Source organism: Suricata suricatta, chromosome 1 (assembly GCF_006229205.1).
Source record: "Suricata suricatta isolate VVHF042 chromosome 1, meerkat_22Aug2017_6uvM2_HiC, whole genome shotgun sequence".
NCBI lineage: Eukaryota > Metazoa > Chordata > Mammalia > Carnivora > Herpestidae > Suricata > Suricata suricatta.
In genome coordinates, this window is record NC_043700.1 from 182,802,035 (window position 1) to 182,827,293 (window position 25,259).

Sequence of the window (25,259 nt, forward strand, 5' to 3'; positions counted from 1 at the left end):
TGCTCTACCGAGAAGACGCATGGTGGACACCTTTTTTCACTGCCACTCTGTTGGTAAGCTTGTATTTATTGTAAGTTGGGGGGAAATCCTTTTCTAACCAATAGGATCTGTTTTCCCACAGAAGAAAACCTGTCGGCTTCGGTCACCAGCCAGCCCGTTCATCCGAAGGAAAACGTCATACCCTTACTGGTCACAAGCAGCTCCGACCAGTTCCTGACGACCCCAGACGGCGATGAGAAGGACATAGCGCAGGAGAGCTCTGAACTAAAGCACAGGTCCTCGAAGAAAGATTTGCTGGAGGTAGACAGGTTCACAATCTGTGGGAACCGAATCGACTGAGCTCTGCGGCCGAGTCCTGGGGCGGGAGACGCTGCTCCCGGGATGGACAGATGCAAAAAATGGCACTTAAATATTTATTTAAAAACTTAAATTATTAATGGAAAGCGAATCTTAATATCTTTCTTCCAGTAATGTGGTCTGGCTGCAGGTCAGGTCACAGAGCAGCAGCGACCTCCAGCCTGGACCCTGGAAACCTGACAGGTGAGGAGAGGCCCCGGCGTGGCCCAGAGCAGTCCCTCCGGGGCCTTGCGGGGCCGCCTCACAGTCACCTCGTCGTAGCCGACTGCGCTTCCGGAACCTCGAGCTCTCCCTCGGGGCCTCTTCCCCACAGGACATACCTGGAAAACTGTGAAGCTTCTACCATGACATCACCTTTCCAGCTCATGCTGTTTTCACCAACAGATTTCAGACTTTCCTTCATTTGCCAAAGCATTAAAAAAAAAAGTGATTAAAACTTAAGTCAAGATAAATGTTCTTACAACCAGAATAATCCTTGAAGATGTTTCTGAATTAATCAGAATAAAAGGCTACCTAAAATCTTTCATGAAGAATAGAAGCATTTTATAGGAAGGAACCCTAAGCTGGTTTGTTTATTTAAAAAATATTCGTTAATGAAGGTTATGCATCACAGAGAAAACGTTTCATAATATTTCAGTTTTCTCTTTAAAGCAAAATGTGAGCTGTGTATTGTTCAGTTGAATGGAGAGAATAGAAATACCCTCACCAAAAGGCACTTTTCATACTGAAAAAGCAGAGCAGTGTTAACTTTCTTGTATCGTTAACTGGTTTTGCTTTAAAACTAATTGCTTCATAAATTGTTACAGTTAAAAGGACCTGATGCTGAATGGGCTGAAGAATTGTTCAGAACCCAAAGGTGTCGATGTTAACTGAGGTTTTAAAGTGACAGTTTTAAATTAAATACTCTAAGTGGTCTGGGCAGCGTCTTGCTTGGGCTTAAAACACGCATCAGTCTTTCTGACCGGAGGGTCGGTGGGTGTGCCCGCGCTGGGGGCGCCCGGGGCCGCCGTCTGGGTGTGGGGAGCCCGCTGTGACTGGACGCTGGGAACAGCAGCCAAAGGTGCTTTTTGGTTTTGTTCAAGATCGAGATTCCCTTTCTGCTTAATTACTGGTCTGTGGCCTGCATCATAGGACAAGTTATTTCCCACCAGTTTTATCTTGAGAAACCTTTCTGCAGTTTTATAAAACTTTTACAGTGTCTCATTTCAGAATGTCCAGATGTTACTGTTCACTGCCATTTCCTTTGATGTTTTCATTTTGAAGCTCAGCTCTTGTGCTGATACTTCAGGCATGTGACCTGCAGAAAGTAAATTTTGGGGGATTTCTCTTATTTCCTGGGTGAGATGTAAAGCAAGCTTTAATTGTTTCATGAGAAATATGGAAGTGGATTTTAATGTTTTGCATCAGCCAAGGAAATCTGAAGATGAATGTTCACGTAGGGTAAAAAATAAAGTCCTGTTGATGCTTTTGTGAACCCAGTCAGTACTGTAAGTTAAAGATGAAAAGAGTTTTGTGTATGTTTCAGTGCAGCCCCGTTTTAGAATTATACTTTGTTCCGTCTCCTCTTTACCACCGGAAGCAACAGTGTCCACGTGAATGGAATAGTTTGGGGGAAACTTTGCCAAATGTAGCCCTGATCAGTGCAAGAGTATGATTTGGGTGTATCTTTCCATTCATCTTGAATTAGCCTGTTATTATTGTGCTGTCATTTTTGGAAGATTTCATTTCCTTTGCAGGATATATTGGGAGTTGGGAATGATGTTCATTTCTTCTGCTAAAATGGCATTCAGTACTAATTTTATAAGTGCATCTTGTGTGAAACTCAATAAATCCAATTTTGTAATCTTTTTTAAAAAGGTCATTGAATTTATTTAAGGTTTACTGCTCTGTTTGCTGGCGTAAATTTCCGACTCTGTAATAAGAACTTACTTCTAATTGACAAGTGTCAGGACTGTCTAATTTGAATTCTTCTTTTGGTCTTAATGGTGGCAAAATGTTTGATTTTTGTCCTAAAAAAGGCGGGGGGGGGGGGGCGAGGACTGTTACTTGATCGTAGATCATTTAAGGTCTCTCAACCAATGGAGGTATTTGCATTTTGCAGGTGTTTCAAATGTCACGCAATGTGTTTTTTACATCTGGGAGTCAAGTGCAAGACAATACTTTGGTTTTTTAAAAAATTAAGGCATAACATCGGTCAAACTCTAATGCGCTTTTCGTTTGCAACAGAAGTGTAACCACCAGGGCGATTCAGGAACTTGTCCAGATTTTCTTCGTGCTTTACACTGTACTTTGGCTGGCAGTTAGACTTTACACCCAGGATCCACGTACATGGAAGAAACACGTTCTCATTAGATTCTCAAAAATGTTTCTGCCACTCCTGGTAACTCAGCAGAGGAGGATATAAATTCACAAAATAATTTAAAATCACAGAATTTTGATATGTTTCAGGTTCATTTATCTGTTCTTTCAACAGATTTGTTAACACCTACGTGTCAGGGACTGTTCTAGATGCTGGGATCAGCCGTGAACAAAGCTTCTGCTCTTCTGGGGAAGAAGATAGTGAACGCGCCAGTGGGATGACATCTTCTGAGGACACAATGCCTAGTGACCAGAGGTTCTTTCAGGTTTATCTCAGGTCTAAAATAAATACAGGTCTTTTTCGCTTAGTAGAAGTCTGATTTGTTTTCCTATTGTATTCGTGGAAAGTAAGAGAATTATGTAGCAGTTTGACAGTACTTTAAAGATAAAACAAGAAAATACCTTTTATTTTTTTTATACTGAGGACTGCCCATTTTCCATCAGATTTCTGTTCTCCATAAACACAGAGTTACAGCTGGGCACATAGCTGCTGGCACTTGGGGACTGCATTCCCAAGTCCTTCTTGCTGTTACTTGTGGTCTAACAACATTGTCACCAAGGGATGTACGTCAAGGGACATATGCCTTTATGGACTCCCTTTCACCTTCTCTTCCCTTCCCCACCCACTGGAACCCAGAGAAGGTGTGACTTTGCCCCAGGCAGGCAGACACGGTGCCCACAGCTCGGCAGAGCCACGGGAGGGACGGGTCGCAGGCCCCTGACTGCCTCTGTGGAGCAGAGTCACCTGTGCACCAGGAACACGCACTGTAGACCATACATGAGCAAGAAATAAATGCCTTCCTGTCTAAGCCACTGAATCCCCAAGGTCAATGTCCCAGCCCCAATTAACACACTAAGAAATCTGGAATCGTCTATTTAGAGATCTTTACATGAATGAGGTCTAAGACCTCAAAAACACATACTTCTGAAAACACTCTGGATTTTCATGTGTACTCTGTTGTTTGTAGGGAAAAGATATGGTGCCTACGACCCCCTCATGAGAGGTCACTCCCAGCACCCTTGGCCATCTTGAACTCAACTTTAAATTTGTCCAATGGCAAAGTCCTGTTTGTTCACATGCTCTACTGAACAGATATGCATTGTCCCTTCTCTCTCAGGAAATGGTGTACAGGAGGAGTAGATGAGTATAGTCTAACAGCACAGAGAAGTGGAGGCAAAAGAGTTAATATATCAAGACAGTAGCAAAAATATGATCGCCTGGGGCCAGTTGGAGGCAAATGGTTCTGTGTAGGTGACGGCTCAGAAAATCCCCGTGCTCTGGTTCAGCGCCATATGCGGCATCCGTGAGTGCCTGAGACATCTGGGTGGTTTCGCTCATGTGTACGATTCGGTAGAAATGTCTGTAGTTGAGGGGCAGGTGTTAAAGACATTGGCGTTCTAAGGGAGTTTTCCTGATCTGAAAGGGATGCTGGTAGAGAACACCTGATGTTCAGCAGTGGGCGTTGCTGTGTGAATTTCAGTCAGAAGGTATGGGCGAGTCAGTAAACCACGTTTTGACATCGTGGAGTAAAGTTGTATTTGAAGCGTAGGCATCCACACAGCGTATTTTGCTGTGAGCTTGCAGCTTTCTTTTCGGCAGGTGGGAATTTAAGGGCAGTGGGGGCAGGGTGTCCTGAAGTACATGAGGCACCTCTTTAAAAAAATTGGATCAGGAACTACAGAATGTCTAGCCACTTGAAGGGTGACTTGCCTGCCTTGGTTTTTGAAACTGCCATTATTTTTAATAAGCATATTTTCATTTCACCTTAGATATAAGAATGTAAACACTGGGAAATTGCTGTAACATCAAGGTTATTAACCAGATAAAGTGAAATACGAGGAAAATGCATAAATATCTCGTAGGGCTTGATTTAATACGTATTAATTGCACTGTGGAAAGCACGGAAGTAAATAAGCTCTGATCACTGAGCTTATCGAAGGTCTCGTGGGCAGACAGATGGTGGAACTGACTTGGCAATTACAGTCCCATGAGCCAAGTGCTGACATAAACGTGGGTGCCGGCTGCAGCAGAGAACCTCATTTGGATGGGGCCCCGCCATGTTCATTGCTGCAGACCTAGCACCTACCTTGTTCCTGGCACATGCAGGTGGCCAATAAATATTTACTGATGAATAAACATGGGAGTCGTCATGGAAAACATGCACTCGGACTACCTTAAAAAGAGTAGGAATTAGGTGGGTAAGAAAGGAAAGGCAGGGCGAGCCAGACACTGACCCAGGAGTAAAGCCCAGCACAACTGCACAAGGTGCATCCACTCACTGGGTGGATGTCTGAGTGCCTGTGGAGCACCCACCATCGGGCACAGAATGGGAGAAGAAGCAGCTTCACACCAGGGGGCAGTTGGAGAAGGAGGCCAGGGCTAGATCTGGAGAGCTTTGAAGGCCTTACCGAGTGTCTTGGACTTGAGGCTGTAGGCAACGGGGGGGCGGGGGGCTTACTTGGGGGTCTTACACGGATGGTTGATATTCTCAAACGAGAGGATTGATGGGGAACAAAAATGACTTGTAAGCCATCAAGTGTTTGGCAACTTGTCCAAGGTCACATGGGAAGCACATATCAGAGCAGAAAGTTGATCCCCTTTCCTGAGAAGCCTGTGCCCTCTACCTCCACGCTCTCTGCTGCTTATGGGAGGAAAGAGAAGCAGAGACCACGAGACCCTTAAGAAGGGTCATTCTCCAAAGACTGCAGTCATTCCTGCCAGAGGAGCAGGATCTACGGGATGTAGGATGTCGTGACTTCGAATGTGGGGTGTCTAGGATGTTTACCCCTCTGAGAAGTTCAGCGAGGGCCAGCCGACTGTGGGGATGGAGGTGGAGTCGGAGGCTTACTCTGTGACCCTACAAACCTGCTTATCAGGCTTGATAATACCCACTTCTCAGGGTCATTGGGAGGATTAAGAGGGCATCTGACTCTCAATTCATATATGATGCAGGACTGTGCAAATCTAAGCTGTTGACCCTCATTGCCCAGGCCTCATAGCCCAGATTACTGGTCCTCAAGGTGTGGTCCCCGGCCTGCAGCATCCATCACCCGGGAGATGTTAGAAATGCAGATCCTTGGGGCGCCTGGGTGGCTCAGTCAGCCAGGTGTCCAACTTTGGCTCAGGTCATGATCTCAGGTTCTGTGCTGACCTTAGAGCCTGGAGCCTGCTTCGGATTCTGTCTCCTTTTCTCTCTGACCCTTCCCTGCTCGTGGTCTGTCTGTCTGTCTCTCTCTCAAAAATAAACATTAAAAAAAATTGTTTTAAATAAAAAGAAAGGGGCAGGTTTGCTTTCTTGAAATTGGATAGTCCAGGAAGGCCTCTCTGTCAGCTACAGCCTGGGTTAGAAGGAACCTCATAGACGCAGACAGCCGCCAGGTTCAAAGCTGCCAGCATGAGAACAGGCATCGCATATTCTACCAGCAGAAAGAAGTTCGGCAGAGTCAGAGGCCACGGGCGTGGGGTCGGCCCGTCCAAGCCCAGGCACAGGAGTCAGGGTATTGCTGGTCTGAGGACCCAGGAAGGAGTTAGGATGCTGCTTTTTTCTGACCTTGTGGAGCATGGGTTGCAGAGCAGCTAGTGCGGAATCAGGGAAGCCAGTGGGCTCAGGCCGGCCTGGAGTCACACCAGGGCTGTGCCGGGAGCCCCCTCGGCTGACCTGGCCCTGTCTGCACCCGGGAAGGGCAAACCACTGGCGCCTCTGCAGGAACCTCTAAGCCTCCATTGGCAAAGGCAGTCACAGAACAGAGGACTCAACCTAGACCTGACCCCCTCGTTCTTTCCACACTGACACAAAATCCACTTTTGTCCGACTCTGCTGCGTATTGGATGGGCATGGTGATGAGCAACCTTCAGACGTGCTGCTCTGTAGAAATAATTCTCCGAGGCAGGCCGGGCTGCTCCCTGTCCTGAGGCAGACACCGCATTTCCTGAAGGAGAAGTAGAAGGAAGCACCCAGGGCCCGTGCTGAGCAGCAGGGAACTGGGCTCAGCCCTCGCACCTTGGACCCGGGAAGGGAGGAAGCCATTGGCAAGTGAGATAAAGCCACGTGGTTTCAGATTCTTTCCATCTCTGATTGCAAACCACAGCAGGAGAGAAGATGACTTTCCTGTGAGGGCCCTGTTCCCTTCTCCCTCAAAGGTAGCATGTTTAAATATGGCTCAGGTCCTAGACTCACAGCGTTTTCACCCTGAAGGGGTCTAACAAGGCAGCCAACCTCTCCCCCCAGGGGCAAGCTGCTTTTCTCCTGCACCCCTGATAGGTTGTCATTTAACTGGGACAGGAAATACCTATGGTGGTGGTAGTAGTAGTAGTAGTAGTAGTAATAGTAATTTTAAAAGCAATACTTATTAAACATCTGATGCAAACCATCATCCAAGGCCCTTTCAATTCATACTTCCCATAACCTGCACAATATCCCCACAAAGTCCCCCCTTCTATAGATGTGGAAACCGAGGCTAGAAGTCTCTTCTCAAGTCGCCCACCTGGAGAGGAACAGGACCGAGATTTAAATCCTGGCCCTGTGATGGCAGAATGTCCGCCTTTCACCAATGTACAGAGCTCAGATCTCAGGGCCGCCCCACGCACGAACTCCTACCAACACACACACAATCTGTTTTTCTTACATCAAAGAGTTTTCTAACAAGAGCATGCGTAGTTAACAAACTTTCCATCCCTTCTGACCACCTTTGGTTCACATTTTCCGGACGCTCATATGATTCTAATTCTCCATAGATTGGCATTGCTGAGTGCTATTTTTAGAATTTGGATTATGAATGGATTGGTTCTGTTTATTGTTTTTTCTGTTTATCACCTTTTTTCTCCCTACTGAATGATGACGAGGCATAACAACATGGATTTATGTGACACCCGGCACTTTTCAAAGAGCCTCTCTTTGGCTTCTCATTCACGCCTGCAGGGCATTATCGAGATGTCCGTGTGCTAACCAGGAAACCAGGGCCCTGCTTTTCCAGGTGCTTAGATGCACTCCCCACCCCACACAGGGCACAAGGTCATTCAACACATGGTCATAATATGCCCAGCCCTGCAGGCCCCAGGCAAAGGAGGGAGCGTGGAGAGCGCATCTCCTTCCTGGCTAGGACAGTAGCAAATGCCATACATTTTAAAAGCTTTTATTAGTTTTGATCTTCAAGTAATACATCTTCCTTATTGGAAAATCAGAAAAAAGTGGGGGTGAAAAGAGGAATTTCACCATTTAATTTGATGCATATTTCCCACTGTTTCTGCAAATATACACACAGGTATGGGTTTGCACACATAAATATATTTCCATGACATTCTACATGCTGATTTTTGGCAGGCTTCATTTTCTTACATGTGGTGGGAATTTTTCCATGTCAACAGTTTAAAATACTTTCAATGCATGCACAGAATTCCGTATACGGTCATATGATAATTTATTTAATCAATTCCTTTTTGTTGTACATGTGTCTGTTTATTTCTTTGGGATAAATTCTTAGAACTGGAATTACTTGCACAAATGTTTCAAACAACTTTTGATGTGTTGCTACAAAATCACCTTCCGGAGGTAGTGTATGAATGCTATCACCAGCCCTGGGCTGGGTGACTTTCCTGACCCTGGCCAAGTGTATATATATTTAAAATTCAAATTAGTTAACATACAGTGTAGTGTGATTCATAACTTCCTTCCAGTGCTCATGCCAGCAAGTGCCCTTCTTAATGCCCATCACCCATTTAGCCCACCCCTCCACCTCCCTTAGGGATCCTCAGTTTGTTCTTGGTATATCTATATGATATTTCACTTAGCATAATACACTCTAGTTCCATCCACGTTGCTTTAAAGAGCAAGATTTCATTCTTTTTGACCCCCAAGTACTAGTCCACTGTGTATATATATATACACACACTACATTTTCTTTATCTGTTCATTGGTTGATGGGCATTAGGGCTCTTTCTATACTTTGGCTGTTTGTTGATAGTGCTGCTATAAACCTCGGGGTGCATGTGCCCCTTTGAATCAGCATTTTTGTATCCTTTGGATAAATACCTAGTAGTGCAACTGCTGGGTCGTAGGGTAGTTCTATTTATATTTTTTAAACACTTGTCACTACATACTAAATTGATTCCATAATCTTGTCATGGATTCTGTCCCACAGTTTGAAAAACACTGGCGTAGACCCAACAGCATCAGCTGCCTGAACATATTGGCCCAGAACAAAGTCAGGGTTTTATTAGCAAAGGATAAGAGGGAGGTAGACATCAGGCAGATACATAACAGTCACCCTTAGACCTTAAAGGGTGGGCCAGGTGCAAATAGGTGAAGACTGGGAGAGTCCTGGTGAGAGAGAAGGTGGGACCAAGGGAAGTGTGCATGTGCCCAGCACCACATCAATTGAGCTCTGGGATGTGTGGAAGGAGGCTGGCTGGGAAAGTTGGTTGAGCCCTGCCTGCCCCAGAGGACCTTGGGTGCCAGGCTCCACGAGGGCCTCTTGAGGGAGTGACTTAGTGCAGGCGCCATAACAAATACCGTAGACTGGAGCTCAGGAGGCTGGAAGTACAAAATCAGGGTGTCGGCAGATCCAGGAACTGGTGAGCGCCCTCTTCCTGGCTTGCAGGTGGCCAGCTTCTTGCGTCCTGGCATGGTAAAGGAGGGTCATTTCACTCATCAGCCTGATCGGGCTCCGGGACCCAGGTATCGGGGAAAGCACTATTTCTGGTGTGTCTGTGAGAGCATTTCTGGGAGACATTAGTGTTTGGTTCAGTGGGCTGAGAACAGATGTGGACCCGCATCCCCTAATCCACACAGAAACCAAACGGAACAAAAAAGTAAAGGAAGGGTGAATTCTCTGTGAATCCTCTGTCCTTGAGCCGCGATGTCCATTTTCTCTCACCCTCAGAGCCTGGAGCTCCTGGTTCTTCTGGGCCCTCAGCCTCCGGGACTTAAAACCAGCAACCCGCTCAGTCCTCGGGTCTCAGCCTCAGACTGAATTCTACCCTCGGCTCCCTGGGTTGTCCCACTCGCAGACCAGACTGTGGCGCTTCCTGCCCTCCATCACCGGGGGAGCCAACCCCCAGAGCTGGCCTCCTCCGCTAGTAAGTATGTGTCTCCAACCGGTTCTCTTTTTCTGGAGAACCCTGACGAACCTCATGGTCTAATCACCTCACCTGCCTAAGGCCCTCATCCTGGGCTGGAGGGGGGAGGGTAGGATTCTGACAGATGAATTTGGGGTGAGGGAGCACATTCAGGCCATACAGAGGGGGGGTTATCCCTCAGCAGGGGTGCTCAGATGCTCAGCGGCCCTTCTTCCCCAGATTGGAGTCTTCAACAGGCCGACCCTGCTTAGGCGGCTCTCTCCATGCACTCAGGATGAAACTATTTGTCTGCGTTATTTTTTTTTCATGTGAAACACATTTTCCTAATGTGTTTTCAAGTGCACAGTCCTTACAAATGCTCCCCCGAGGTCCGCTTTAAACTCATCATCTCGATGTTTCCCTACATGGCTTTGGACAACTGTGTCCAAACATGAGTCCAAGCAGAACATGAGTCACCTGCCATGGGACCCACAGCACCAGGAGCCACGGTGCATGGGGCGTCTGTGAACCGGACCGGCCTCTGGGACACAGCGCTCAGTGCTCTCTCTCTGCCCCCCACCACTGCTGCCCCAGTGGGTTGAGGACCCAGCAGTAACTGGGTATGACGTGATCCCTGTGCTGTCTAGGCTGGATGCCGAATTCCCTTCCCACAAAAAGGGCTCTGCTCAGTTTTCTTTGTGTTCAGAAATAAAGCATCATTGTTTTTACCAGTGATTCTTTCCCATTCCCTTGGACTAATCCTTCACCAGGTCTTTGATCATGCCACGTCCTGATACTCTAAGGCAAGTCCTGGCTCCTGGCAGTTTGGGGTGTCAGTTTCTTCTTCATACAGGTGATGGCCAATGAGGGCGGATGGAAGAGGGATCCCATTCCCACAATGCCTCTGTGACTGGCTTATGCTTATAAGGCAGAGGTGATTGAACCGGTTTCCAGGGACCTGCAAAAGTACGAGCAGACGTCCCTTGCTTGACTGCACTTTGCTTCACAGACACTGTGTCTTTTTGCAAATCGAAGGTTCGTGACAATTCTGCCTGGAGCAAGCCTATCAGCGCCATTTTTCCAACAGCGTTGGCTCACTTTGTGTCTCTGTGTCACATTTTGGTAATCCTTGCATGTTTCAAATGTTTTCATTATTACTGTATTTGTTATGGTGATGTGATTATGACTTACCTGAAAGCTCAGATGACGGTTAGTATTTTTTAACCATATCTTTAAATTAAGGTATATACATTTTTTAGGCATAATGCAATTGTACACCTAATAAACTACAGTATAGTGCAAATATAACTTTTATATTCATTGGGAAATGAAAAAAAACTTGATTTGCTTTATTTTGATACTCACTTTGCTGAGGTCGTTTGGAACGAAATCCAGTCTCCATGTAATGTGCCTGAATCCCTGCACAAAGGAATCTTCCCAAACGCTAATCTCAAATCATTGTTTTCCATCCATTCGTTCATTCATTCAATGCAACAAGTGGGAAGGAGAGTCCCAAAGAATCATTGTTAGTGCACTGCCTCTCCTGTGAGAAAGAGCCTCCTGAAACTCCCCTGCGCATTTGTTGGAATGGTGCTGTTTGTATTCTGGTTTTTTTTAATGTTAATTTATTTTTGAGAGAGAGAGAGCAACAGAGCATGAGTAGGGAAGGAGTAGAGAGAGAGAGAGACACCGCATCTGAAGCAGCTCCCTACTCCAAGCTGTCAGCACAGAGCTCGATGCAGGGCTCAAACTCTCAAACGGTGAGATCATGACCTGAGCCAAAGCCGGACGCTTAACCAACTGAGCCACCCAGGCACCCCTGTTTTCTCTGTTTCTATGTGCTACTTCAAGATCTTCTTGGAAAATGGTGGTCAACAAAGGATGAACACAGAGACAAATGTCACCCCTCTTTGGTAAAGCTGGGCTCCCCTGTACTGATGGCTGAGAGAAATGGCAGCAATGTGATGGACTTAATACTTCCTACACTGGGTTCCCATCAATGACCTTGATTAATAGTTTAATGGTTTAGTGGTTAAATAGGTTTAATTATACTCATTTTTCAGAGTAGGGAAAAGAAGACCAGCAAAGGTTGGAGAGCCTGACCTGGGGCTCAGATGTGGCTGGTGATGGAGATGAGATCCGTCCAAATGTAGGTCTCTGACCCACAGCTTTGGGGAACGTCCCTCCAAGGAGAGCACCCAAATGCCACTGCAAATTAATCCTGTCATTTCCTAATTAAAATGGCATTAATTAGCTGTCACTTTAACATAGATGACCCGATAGTGAAGTAGTCTTTCCTCCACTTTGCAAAAGTCCTTTTACTTCCAACTATTTAATTAGGCACCAAGATAATCCCCCCCAGCAAGCTGCTGACCCGATTAAAAAAGCCAAGGCTGTGTCTCAGTGTTGAAATGGTATCCCATCTGGGAATTAGAATCTTCTCCCTGCGTACTCATGAACTCGGTCTAGACTCGCAAGGCAGACTCCCAAACCCTGGGTTTCATCTTGGAGTTGGACATTTTCCCTCTGCTATTTTGACCAAATGACAGCAAGCTTTTATTTTTAAATAGCTGTTTTCAGCTCCCCAGGAGCCCACATGCCTCTATGGCACCAGATGTTCGGGGCAGCCCGGAGAGGTTATGCCATCTAGTGCTAGTTTGTGTTTGTGGATGCTTCCTACCATGTCTGGGCATCTCCTAAGTCGATGCTCTGGGACATTAGTGCTGCGCATTTTTTTCCCTAAGTACTGTTGCAGCATAGTCCCAGCAGGGGAGACTCAGTCTTACAGAGAAGGAAGTTCAAAACAGCATAGAAAGGGGCAGGCAAAAGCAGGATTCGAACCTGGGCAGTCTGCCTCCGGACTGCACTGGGAATTACGATGCCGCTTGGCTCCATTTGCAACGCCCCCAGGTACCGGGCCCATATTTGCCAGTTGGATCATGGTCCCATCCACGGCGCAGGCAGGGCCAGCAGAACAGTGGAGGGTCGCGCATCATCCCCTCCATGGCCCCCCCAGACGGCATGGCCATCAGCTGGTTACACAAGGATGCTCCAAGGGTGGAGAGAATGAAACCCACTTCTGGTGATGACCTACTCAGTGCCAGCAAGGGGGCTGAGTACTTGCCACACACTGTCTGGACCCTCACAGCAAAGAGGAAAGTCTTATCTCTGGTTTACAACTGAGGAGCCTGTGGTCCACAGAGGCCACCTGAGCCCCCAAGATCACTCAGCAGCTGTGGAAATGAGAATCAAACCACATTGGTTGACACCAAAGACCATGACCTTGACGCTGAATGAAAAATGGCAGCAGAGAAAACAATCCCGCCAGGCCTGGTGCTGATCATGAACGACAGTTAAGGAGCCTGCTGGCAGCTGAGGAGACTCCCAGGATACACTGGGCTCAGCCAGGAGTCAGAGGTGCCTGAGTAAAACCTCGGTAATGCCAAGGCTCTTGTTTCTCAAGGCTCAGGGTCCAAGACACACAGTGGACTAATGTGTCTTCCTTAAGGGAGGTGAGATGTGGCTGTTTTTTAAAAAGAAAATCAATGCTCACATTGACCGTGTCTCCATGTGGGGCAGGAGCTTGGAACTCAGCCTGCTCTGTCCCACGGGGAGACTGAACCTGGGTCAGAGGGGCCCGGCCAGGAAACCTGGGTGCCAGCAGAACCAGGCTACACAACACAATGTGGGGAAGAAATGGGCTCCCTTGCAAAGAGGGCGGAGCTGCTGGTGGGCTGGAGCGCTGGAAGAGGAGGTGAGAAGAGAGACTCATGTCAGAGCCCCCCACCCCCACCCTGGGGAGACACTCCTCCCCAGAAGCACCCCTTCATGAAGCCCAGAAGCAGTTGGGTTGCAGGAACAAAGACGGCAGGTGGAAGTCCCCACCACCTCCCCAACAGCCCCCCTGGGAGGCCCCATGACCCTCCCAGAGGAGCAGTGGGGATAGCAGGCCTGCAATTTCCTGTGAAGGGGCAGCCACCCCTTCTGGGGTCCCCACAGAGCCCCACCACTGTGCTAGAGCCGAGCCCCTGCACCCCGGGCCACTCTAGTAATCCCTTTCCCACCCCCCATTGGGTGAGAGGTGCACCCCCAAAAGATCAAAGCAGGGGAGGCCCAAGAGCTGGTGGAAATTCTTTTTTCTCTAGGAGGATGTTTTACACTCCTCTCCAGAGTTCTGGGCCGCCCCTTCCTGGTAGGAAGTGGTGGGGCGTGCAGGACATCCGGGCACAAGGGGTCCAGGTAAGGGTGGAGGGAGAGGACCAGGGGTGGGGCCACAGGGAATTTGGGGCACAGGGGATGCTGCGGGTGCAGAGGGGGGTGTTGGGGCAGCTCAGGGCACAGGGCGCTCAGCAGGCAGATTCTCCTTTCCTGCCACCTCTTACAAAGAGAATCTCCACTCTCATCTGAGAAGCTGTGGCAGGGAGCTCTCTTCCGGGGGCTGCTCCTGGAGGGCCCCCTCCTCAATCCCCGTCACATCCCAGTCCAGCCCCTCAAACGGCAGCAGCCAGCGCCTGATACAGCTAAGCTCTGAGTCTGTTCTGCTGGGCGGGTGCCTGTGCTTTTGGTGTGTGAAATATTTCACATATCACCCTTGGTACTGACTGCAATTCTTTAAATTTTTTTTTTAATTTTTATTTATTTTTGAGAGAAAGAGAGACAGAGTGCCAGTGGAGGAATGGCAGAAAGAGAGAGGGAGACACAGGATCCAAAGCAGGCTCCAGACTCTGAGCTGTCAGTACAGAGCCCAACATGGGGCTAGAACCCACGAACCACAAGATCCATGACCAGAGCTGAAATCGGATGATTATCTGGCTGAGCCACCCAGGCGCCCCAGTGCTGAATGCAATTCTATCTGACAAAACATTTCTACTGCCTTGAAACAGTTGAAAACCTAATTCCACCAAACCACCTCTTTCTACGCCCAAGGTTCTAACCGGGGCCCACGGTTGATTTTGATCCCCAAGTGTTTTCAGTTGCAGCTGTCAAAAGGTGTTTGAAAAAATCCAAAAATTTTGCATAAACATGTAATTTCTGGTTTCTAACTTCCTCTGGCCCCATCCTCCACTCTCCAGCTCAGCAATAGCCTTGAAGAGTAAGTCCACATTCACCACACTGGATGGAGCAAATGGAGCTGGAATTCTCCCAAAATGTCATTCCCAAAGACACGTCATTATTTGACCTGACTGCTTGTTCCCTTGAAGACCCACTCAAAAGGCTTGTCTTTATTTAAACGGACTCAGAGTTCACCCAGTAGAAAAGTCTCTCCCACGAGGATGGTCGTTATAAAAATAAATAAACCTTAGGAATAAGTGTTGGCGGAGATGTGGGGAAATTAGACCCCTCACACATTGCTGGTGGGAACAAAAAATACTGCAGGTGCTGGGGAAATAGTCTAGCAGGTGCCCAGAACATGAAACACGGAGTTACCCACGGATGCAGCAGCGCTCCTGGCCATCTAAGAGAAACAGCCCATATGGCCCATATGGGTCTGCATAAAAATTGTACATGGGAAAGCCTGGATGGGTTAGTCAGTTAAGCTTCCAACTTCAGCTCAGGTCATGATCTCATAGTCCGTGAGTTCGAGCCCCATGTCGGGCTCTGTGCTGACCACTCGGAACCTGAAGCCTGCTTTGGATTCTGTGTCTCCCTCTCTCTCTGCCCCTCCCCTGCTCATGTTATGTCTCTCTCTCTCTCAAAAAAAATAAATAAACATCAAAAAATAATAAGTGGCGCCTGGGTGGCTCAGTCGGTTAAGCGTCCAGCTTCAGCTCAGGTCATGATCTCGCGGTTCGTGGATTTGAGCCCCGCATCGGGCTCTGTGCTGACAGCTCAGAACCTGAAGCCTGCTTTGGATTCTGTGTCTCCCTCTCTCTCTGCCCCTCCCCCACTCGTGCTCTGTCTCTCAAAAAAATAAATAAAAATTAAAAATTACAACCTGCACATGGATTTTCATAGCAACATTATCTGTAATAGCCAAAATTTGGAAACAACCAAATGTCCATCCATATTAAATAAATAGACAACATTCCATAGGGTGGAATATTATTCATCCACAAAAAAAGGAATGATGCACTGACGGTGCTAGCCATGGATGGATGAACCGAAAAACATTAGGCTAAGTGAAAGAAGCCAGACGCAAAGACCACATAACGTAGGATTCCATTTCTAAGAAATATCCAGAATGAGCTAATCCGTACAGACAGAAAGTTGACTAGAGGTTGCCAGGACTGGACTGGGGGAGGGGGGGTTGGGGAATGGCCACTTAATGGATGTGGAGTTTCTTTCTGGAGCCATGAGAAGTTTCTGAAATTAGATAGTGGGGAGAGTGGGACAGCCTTGGGAATATAATAAAAACCACTGAAATTTACACTTTTAGATGGTGAATTTTATGGTATGTGAAATATCTTAATAAAAAGAAACAACCAGTTAGCAAATGAATGAGGAGGACCTGGCTGTGATGTATGCTGTGTTCTTCTCCAAATTTCATTTTTGAGAGAGAGAGAGAGAGAGAGAGAGAACTAGTGGGGCAGGGTCAGAGAGAGTATCCATTTCTTCTGTACCGAATCTCAGCTCCAAATTGCACTTTTGATACTGGCTTTCTACGTCTGACATGTTTTCTGGCCTTCCATGGCAGAGGGCAGGGAATACGGATATTTACTCTGGATTTGCTATGAGAGAAAGTAAGAGCAGAGAGCATTTCAGAAGGCGGCTCTGTGGCTGGGTTGGCTTTCTCGTCTGTGGGGCTATTGCTTCCAACTTGTGCCTAGTGGAGTTAGTAATGGGGAGCTTCCAAAGCCCAAACCTAGAATTTCAATGAACAAATAATGGAAATTGTTGTTACAATAAAAAAAGCATGAAGTGTGAAAAACATTTGGGAAGTTTATCACAGCTGGGATAATGCTAAGCAAATCAATGTGAAAAAAGATAGATGGCCATTGAAAAAGCAAAAAGGCACATGAAAAATTGCTTCTTGAGAAAACAAATGCATCCAGCCAATAAATATCAAAATATACAATCTCTCAAGTAACTTAAAAATGACAAGTTGAGGGGTGCCTGGATGGCTCAGTCGGTTAAGCATCTGACTCTTGATTTCAACTCACGTCTTGATCTTGCGGTCCTGGGATGGAGCCCAGCGTCAGGCTCTGTGCTGAGTGTGGAGCCTGCTTGGGATTCTCTCTCTCCCTCTCTCTCTGCACCCCCTCAAAAATAAATAAATAAATAAATAAACTATAAAAAATTACAAATTGAAACAACAAGAGGCCATTTGTTGGCCTATCAAATTAACGTGCACACTACAAAGAACTGTAACACAAGCGTGGATGGGGGTTGTGAGCACTTCCCTGCATTTTTAATGGGAAGTATATATTAGCATGAATTTTCCTGAGGGCTGTTTCACAAAAGGTATTGAAAGATAAGTCAGGTGAAGAAGGACAGATACCATATGTTTGCACTCATACGTCTAACAGGAGAACAGGAGAAACCTAATGGAGGACCAGGGGGAGGGGAAGAGGGAAAGAGAGTTGGGGAGAGAGAGGGACGCAAAACTTGAGAGACTATTGAATACTGAAAAGGAACCAAGGATTGATGGGGAAGGGGGAAGAAGGGAAAAGAGGTGGTGGTGATGGAGGAGGGCACTTGTGGGGACGAGCACTGGGTGTTGTATGGAAACCAATTTGACAATAAACTATTAAAATAAAAAAAGATACCGAAACTGATCTGGTATGTTTAGGCGTCAGAAATGACCAACGAGAATCAGATAAACCTACGTAGCCTTGACCACTTACTACCTGTTTAACGGGCAGTCATTCACTATAGCCAGCATCAGTTACTCTACCTGTGAAATGAGACTAATTACAGGACGTACCTCCTAGAGTTTCCTTAGAGTTCCTTAATCCAGACATTGGTGAAGGACTTGACTCAGTCATTGGACCTTACTAAGCACCCAACAAATATTCGCTATTTTGTTGTCATTAAAAATGTACTCTAAGAACATGTGGTGTTTAACCCAGCATATTTATCCTAACATAAATTAAGATGACGGCTGAGAATGTGGAGTGCTTAAATAAATTGTAGTTCATCTACACAATGGATTTACATGTAGAGATCATAAAATGTAATAAAGTCTTTGTCAACATAGAAAAATGTTTACAGCATGTTGCTGGGTGAAGAAAAACAGGCGAAAACCCGGTAACATGAAACTATTTACATAAATGTTTACAGAAACTGCATGCACATGAGTCAGCTGCTGAGTGAGCACGTATATGTGATCAGACTCTGATTTCTTTCCCTTTTGTGATTCTTAAAATAGAGGCCTTAATTTTTTCTATTCATATATCTTCCTTTTATTTTTATTTTTTATTCAAGTATAATTAACATATACTGTTATACTTTCAGGTGTAAATATAGTGATTCTATATGCTACTCAGTGTTCACGACAATAAATGCACTCTTGATCTATTCATCTATTTTGCCCATCCTCTCACCCACCTCCCCTCTGCCAACCATCAGTTTGTTCTCAGTATTTAAGAGTCTGTCTGTTTGGGGGCACCTGGGTGGCTCACTCAGTTGAGCATCTGACTCTTGGTTTCGGTTCAGGTCGTGATCTCATGGCTCATGAGTTTGAGCCCTGAGTTGGGGCAGCATAGAGACTGCTTGAAATTCTCTCTCTCTGTGTGTCTCTCTGTGTCTCTCTCTTTCTCACTACCCTTCCCCCATTCTCACGGTCTCTGTCTCTCTCAAAATAAATAAAAATTTTTTAAAGAATATTTTTATGTTTTTTCTTGCTCATTTGTTTTATTTCTTAAATTTCACATATGAGTGAAATCATCCAGTATTTGTCTTTCTCTGACTGATTTATTGACCTTTGCAATCTTCTTTATCCATTCATCTACATACAGCGGGACACTTGGGTTGTTTCTGTATCTTGGCTATTGTAAATAATACTGCGATAAACATAGAGGTGCATTTATCTTTTCAAATTAGTATTTTCATTCTCTTTGAGTAAATACTTAGTAGTGGAATTACTGGATCAGATGGTCATTCTATTCTTAGTTTTTTGAGAAGCCTCCATACTGTTCCACAGGGGCTGCACCAGCTTGCTTTTCTACCAAAAGAGGGCTTATTTTTTAAGACAAGTTTTTGGTTCACATCAAAATTTTGTGGGAAGTCCAAAGTTCCCAAATATCCCCACGCCACCCCCCCAACCTCCTCCCCCACTATCAACATCCCCCACAGAGTGAAACATCTGTTACAATCAGTGGTTCTACTCGGTGCATCATTATCACCCACAGTCCATAATTTACACGGGGGTTCACTCTTAATGTTGTACATTCTGTGGGCTTGGACAAATACATTAGGACATGTTTCCACCTTTATAGTATCATACAAGATAGTTTCAATGCCTTAAAAATCCTCTGTGCTCATTATATTCATCCCTCCATCCTCCTCTCTCCAACCCAAGGCAACCACTGATCTTTTTACTATATTTATAATTTTGTCTTTTTCAGGATGCCATCAAGTCAGAATCAGACAGTAAACGTAGACTTTTCAGAGTGGCTTCTTGCACTTACCAATATTCATTTAAGTTTCCTCTATATCTCTTCATGGCCTGATAGCTCATTTCTTGTTAGCGCTGAAAAATATTCTGTTTCCTGGATGGACTGCAGTTTATCTATTCACCTACAGAATCCTGGTTGATTTCACATTTTAGAAAATATAAATAAAGCTGCTATTAATATCCATGTCCAGGATTTTGTGTGGACATAAGTTTGCATGGTTTCTTTTATAACAGCTCTATTGAGATATAATTCACATACCATACAATTCACACATTTAAAGGACACAATTCAATGATTTCTACCATATTTACAGAGTTGCCCAGCCAGCCATTACCACAATCAATTTTAGAACATTCTTGTCACCCCGGAAGAAACCCCACACCCCTTAGTAATTCCTCCCTATCCTATCCACTCTGGCCTTAGGCAGCTACTAATCTACTTTCTGTCTATAGATTTGCCTCTTCTGGGCATTTAATAAAAGAAGTGGGACACACGACATGCAGTCTTTCACTTGGCATAGTATTTTTAAGCTTCATCCACATTGTGACACGTATCAGTACTTCATTTCTTATTATTGCTGAATAATTTCTATTGTATGGTAGACCCTATTTTCTTTTTCTCTTCATCAGTTGATGGACATTAGAGATGCTTCCACCTTCCGGCCATTATGACTAATTCTTCTGAGAATATTCAAGTACAAGTGCTTGTGTAGATATAGGTTTTCATATCCCTTTATTAGATATATCCCTGGAAGGGAGTTTCTGGGTCATCTAATGGCTCCACATTTTAGCCTTTTGAGAAACTGGTTTGAAAAGCAGCTGTACCGAACACCAGCAATCTCCCCACAGCCTCACCCCACCTGCTATTACCTGTCTTTTATTATAGTATCTTAGTGGGCATGGTGATTTCTTTTTATACAGCATACATTTCTCCATTTTACAATGAGGGTGGATCACTTCTGTAATTGTGAGGAATGTGTTATTAAAATCAACCATCAAAGTGAAAAAGAACCCTCTTGGTGGGATTGTCATGATTGAAAGTGTGTAGAAATGCAGTTGCATCCAGGGACGTTGGTGGGGTAAGCCAGTTTCAAGAGCCAACACTGGTTTGTGGAAGAGGTGGAGTCTGTGGTCTGCTACCCCCACTGTCCTCAACCCTGGCTGCTCCACAGTTCTGATTGTTTTGCCTCCCCAACTCCAGGAAATGCACTTGGGGTGACCCTACCTAGCTGGACTTGGCGTTTGCCCCTCATCAGTCTGGTCTGGGTCTCAGCTCACTCTGCATCTTAGCCGCTGGGCAGCAGAAAATGCTCCATGTAGAGAAGAGCTCTTAGAAAATCTCTGGAAGATGCCAGAAATGACATTGGAGCTTTGGGTGGTCCTTTATGGGCAGCATAACCACCAGCTAGATGCAAGCTGTCCTGAAAAGAAGAAGTTCAGAACTACTCCCTTATCCCAAATATGCAGCAGTTCAATTTTACTTGGTGCATCTAATGTGGTCAGTGCATGCTGTAATCAACATTGAATTGATGGAAAATCAGATGAGGGGGACCCTGTCCCTTTTTAAAAGCAAACCTAATGATATGATCATTGTCTGTTGCCGATGTTACAGAATCCAACACAGTAATAAGAACAGCAGGGCTTAACGAACTGAGGGATTAATGCGCTCAGCTTGCTGGCAGTATATTATATACATTTTCTTCACTGTCTTGTGCTCAGTAGTTTCCCTGTTGCGTTCTGTTTTCTTGCCTTCAGAAAGTTGCAGAAGCCATTCTTCATCCAATTGGTCAATTCTACAGCAGTAAATAAGTCCCTCCTGTATAAATCAGATTGATAGGGAAAATCTGTTGTAAAATGGCCAACAGGACTAATAAGAAAACACCTGTCCCTGATTAAAGACTCCCCCTTCTGGGTTCTTTCCACCCTGCTTGTTGTGGGCATTAATGAGGAATGCGGAAGTAGCAGGCTATAAATTGTTCCCTCTTCTAATGCTCAGGCTCAAACCTCTGGAGAATGATCTCTGAGCCCACTGGCATAAAATAAACCTCCTGCCGTCCAAGATCTCCGAGTACACTTGATTCTTCTGCTGGGTGATCCAGACCAGACTCTGTAACAAAATCATTTTATTCTGTATTCTTGATGCTTTGACATTGTGGCCCCAGAGGACCACTTCTCCCCAGGCTAGCTAATTTCTAGAGATAGGAAATGGCTGTCTTGCAAAGAGTCTTTCCTGTGCAAACCAACCAATCCAGAGCCCCTACCACAACCACCATCTCAATATGGTCTCACTTCTCAGCCATGATCTACCTGACTTGATCACCAGAGGGCCAGGTACAGACAAAGAGGGCCAGCACCCATGCCCCAGGGTTCGCTGAAATTATGCACACTAGCTTGTCCTGTAGTACATTCTTTCCCTGGAAACTAGAGAAAGGTTCTTGTCTACATTTCCATTTGCTCCCTCTACCTCCATGTGGACCCAGATACCTCCCTCTGTGACCCCATAGAGCATGTTGAGCCTCCTGTCTCTAGGGCTTCATGATGATAGCACACTTCTTTCTTCATGACAGTCACTTCTACACCTATATGTTTCACCATGCTTGACTGAAACAAATCCCAGCTACTTTTTAAACACTCCTGGAGATCCAGTCTAGAACCCTTCACTCCTCAACAGCCTTCAGACGATTTTGTAAGCACTCAATTCCCTGTATGAAGTCTCTTTTTTCCTGGAAACCACTAGAGGGTTGTCTTAGCCGAAGCCAGGTCCCTGCGCACTCGTCCCCGGGCCTTCGGCGGCACCTGTCTCGCCCGCCCCGACCGGCAGGGCAGAGAATCCTCGTGGGTTCTTTTCCTGAGGGAGGGAGAGAAAGGGCAGGAAAGGGCGCACAGAGAGTGAAGACAGCACACGGAATCCGATCAAGCCTCTTCTCTTTATTCTTCTTCCTCTCCTTCTTCCTCCTTCCAGAAAACACTGTATCTTATATATGGTTTGGGGCGGGGAATTGCCCCAGGTTGGTTGCCAGGTAACAGAGTCAAATGAATATTAGAGAAAGGGGAAAGACCGAAAACGAAACTCCAAACTCCGGACACAGCATCAAAGGGAAGTGCGCAGACTAGCGTCTGCAAATGCTGGGGAGGGGAAGCTTAGCGCTGAATAATCCAAAATGCGGTTTGATCTTTTGATCACCTTGGCCTTTTTTCGTCTGGCTCAGTAGGACAGTCTCCAAAATCTGGACCAGGAAGTGCAGTCTCCTAGCCTCCAGATGTAAATCTTGTTTTTCTAGTTCACTCCCTGGAGAGCGATATCTCCTTGCCTGAGGCAGCCAAAACTCGGCAGCTCCCAACAGGTCCTCCCTTTTATCTATTTTTCAAAAAAAAGAGCTATTTCCAGAATATGATAGCATAGGCAAGGAAAGGACTGTGCCTGTCTTAGGTTGGAGACCTGCCAATCCTTCTTACCCGTCATGGGCACACCCAGAAGCTTGTGTCTGAGCAGCCTGTCTTAGGTTGACAGGATGGTAAGGCCTCTCTTACCCGTCAGTGGCTAACCAGCCCGTGCCTCTTGCCAGAATATAGCTCTTCCATCGGCCTCCTGATCGGCCATATCGAGCTTAATATAATGGATGGACCTGGGTAGGCTGCGCCTATTTGCTGCCTTAGGAGAGCCATGACTTATTGAATAGAACAGGGCCCAAGGGCACCAAGATCAATAAAACCGCAATAGGTCTTAAACAGGAGGAAGAGATAGGGTAAAAGTCCACGAAATCCCGAAGAAAGGGCTGTCGATGTGTTCCTTCCTCCTCTTCTCCAGGTTCCTTTTGAAGCTTCTTTTCCCAGCATAGTCCTAAAGGAAAAGACAAAGATTTCTCTCAAGGAGATTTTTTTCTCCCTGGAGGCCTGAGTATTTTGATAGATTTGCTTTATTAATCTCTCTGGCAGCCATCTGGCTGCATCTGTTTTTTGTGAATAAATGCAAACTGATCCTCGTCCCCAGATTAAAACTGGGTCCGGACCATGCCACTTGTTATCCAAAGGATCTTTCCAAAGCATGGTAGCAAAAGTTTTTTGCGTCTCATTTTGCCAGAGACGTTCAGCAGCTGAGCGTCCTTCTTTGTCCAAAGTTAAAAAATTTAAAATAAACAGTGCATGGTGCAAAAGATTTCTGGGAGATCCCTTGATGGGGTGCCAGTCCCCCCCTTATTTTTTTTTGTCAAGGGTATGTTTTAAAGATAGATGTGCCCGTTCTACTATACCTTGTCCTTGTGGACTATAAGGAATTCCAGTGATGTGTTTAATGTGTAACTGTTGACAAAATTTAGAGAACACGGTTCCAGTATATCCTGGTCCATTGTCAGTTTTCGCTTGTATTGGGATTCCTAACACTGATATGGCAGAAAGCATGTGTGCTACGATGTGCTTTCCTGCTTCTCCGGTTTGTAAAGTAGCATAGGGCTTTTTGTTTCTTACAGCTAATCCTGACAGTAAAGCCCCTTACCCCAGACTGCACAGCTGGCCAGGAACAAAGCCCCACACCATTTGCCTAGAACACCCAATGCTTGTGCCAGAGACTTGCTTATTTACACTGGCATTTGTGTCACTATCTACAATCTCACAGATTTTCCCCTCTGAAAGCATTTCCTTGCTACAGAATGTTGCCCTGACCAGTACGTGACCTTCATTGGCCAGCCTCCAGGTAAAAACTGTTGCCTGAGCAAGTGTTTGGCCATCCCTTGAGGTCTGGATCATTTCCTGCAGTGACCTGGGCTCTAGGTTAGGTTTCAGCCCTTGGAGTGGAGGAATCCGAGACTTCTGTGAAGTTGAACTGAGGAGAGTTCCTTCCATTTATGGAAAACCCCAAGGAATGGTGGAGAATCCAAGATAACTTCTGGCTGCCTCTCACTGTCTGCTGGAGATGACTCTGGCTTTGGGACCATCAGATATTTCTACCTGTGTGTTTCCTGTGGGTTCTTTCTTAGCCCTGGCTCCCTGAGGCAACTTCCCACATTAAAGGTGGACCTTATGGCTTGTTCCAGTCATGTTCGGGTAGCAAAAAGGTTTCAGTGCAACTTAAGCCAGAAATTTCCTTTTCCTTTTTTTTCATCTCACATCCCACTGAAAGCAGTGCTTTTTCCCCCAGCTCAGGCAGAAGAGCAGTGGGAATGGGGGAGGGGGTGTCCTTCAGCTCACCTGTTCCCTTTCTTCTCCCCGCTATGCCTTTCTGTTCAGCTTCTCAGGAATTAGGGGGAGACGGGTGGGCAGGGGGACAGAAGATGTGATGACAAGCCAGTCCTGCTGGTCTTCTGTTGGATATTGCCCTGGACACTGGCACTCACTGGGGTGGATGCCCAAAGATTGGCCCTTACATTAATTTCCTAGGGCTGCCATAACTAATTACCACAATCTGAGTGGCTTAAATCAACAGAAGTTTATTCTTTCACAGTTCTGCAGGCTAGAAATCCAAAGTCAAGGTTTGGGCAAAGCCACAGTCCCCCAAAATCTCTATGGGGAGGAACATTCCTTGCCTCTTCCAGCTCCTGGTGGCTCTAGCATCCCTTGGCTTGTGGCCATATCACTACAGCCCCTGCCTCTGTCTTCAAATGCCCTGCTCCTCTCTGAGTGTCCAAATTTCCCTCTTCCTATAAGGACACAGTGGATTAAGGTCCTTACTCCAGTATGACCGCACCTTAACTAATTACATTAGCCACAACCTCATTCCCAAATAGGTCATGTTCACAAGTATTGGAGGGTTATGAACTTTATCATATCTATTGGAAGGACAAAGCTCAACCCATACATAACAGCCCTCTTCCTCTTTTGTGTTTTAGGGTGTGTTTCTGTGGGTTCAGAGATTCCCCACTTGCTCACTCCCACCCCTGCACCCCCAGGATCCCCTGGCATGGGAGACACATTCCCTGCTGACTCCTTCCTTACAGTTCC

The 25,259-nt window shown here is 46.0% G+C and overlaps 1 protein-coding gene across 4 annotated transcripts in view; it reads left to right on the plus strand.

Moving 5' to 3' along the window:
- TAPT1 (transmembrane anterior posterior transformation 1) overlaps positions 1–2,296 on the plus strand; it is a 46,691-nt gene extending 44,395 nt beyond the window's left edge. For all 4 annotated transcript variants that reach the window (XM_029948474.1, XM_029948469.1, XM_029948462.1 and 1 more), the window contains one exon: positions 122–2,296. In XM_029948474.1, coding sequence (XP_029804334.1) covers positions 122–339 — 218 coding nt within the window. In that variant the 3' untranslated portion in view covers positions 340–2,296. The remainder of the gene's footprint in view (positions 1–121) is intronic.
- The last annotated feature ends 22,963 nt before the right edge of the window (positions 2,297–25,259 follow it).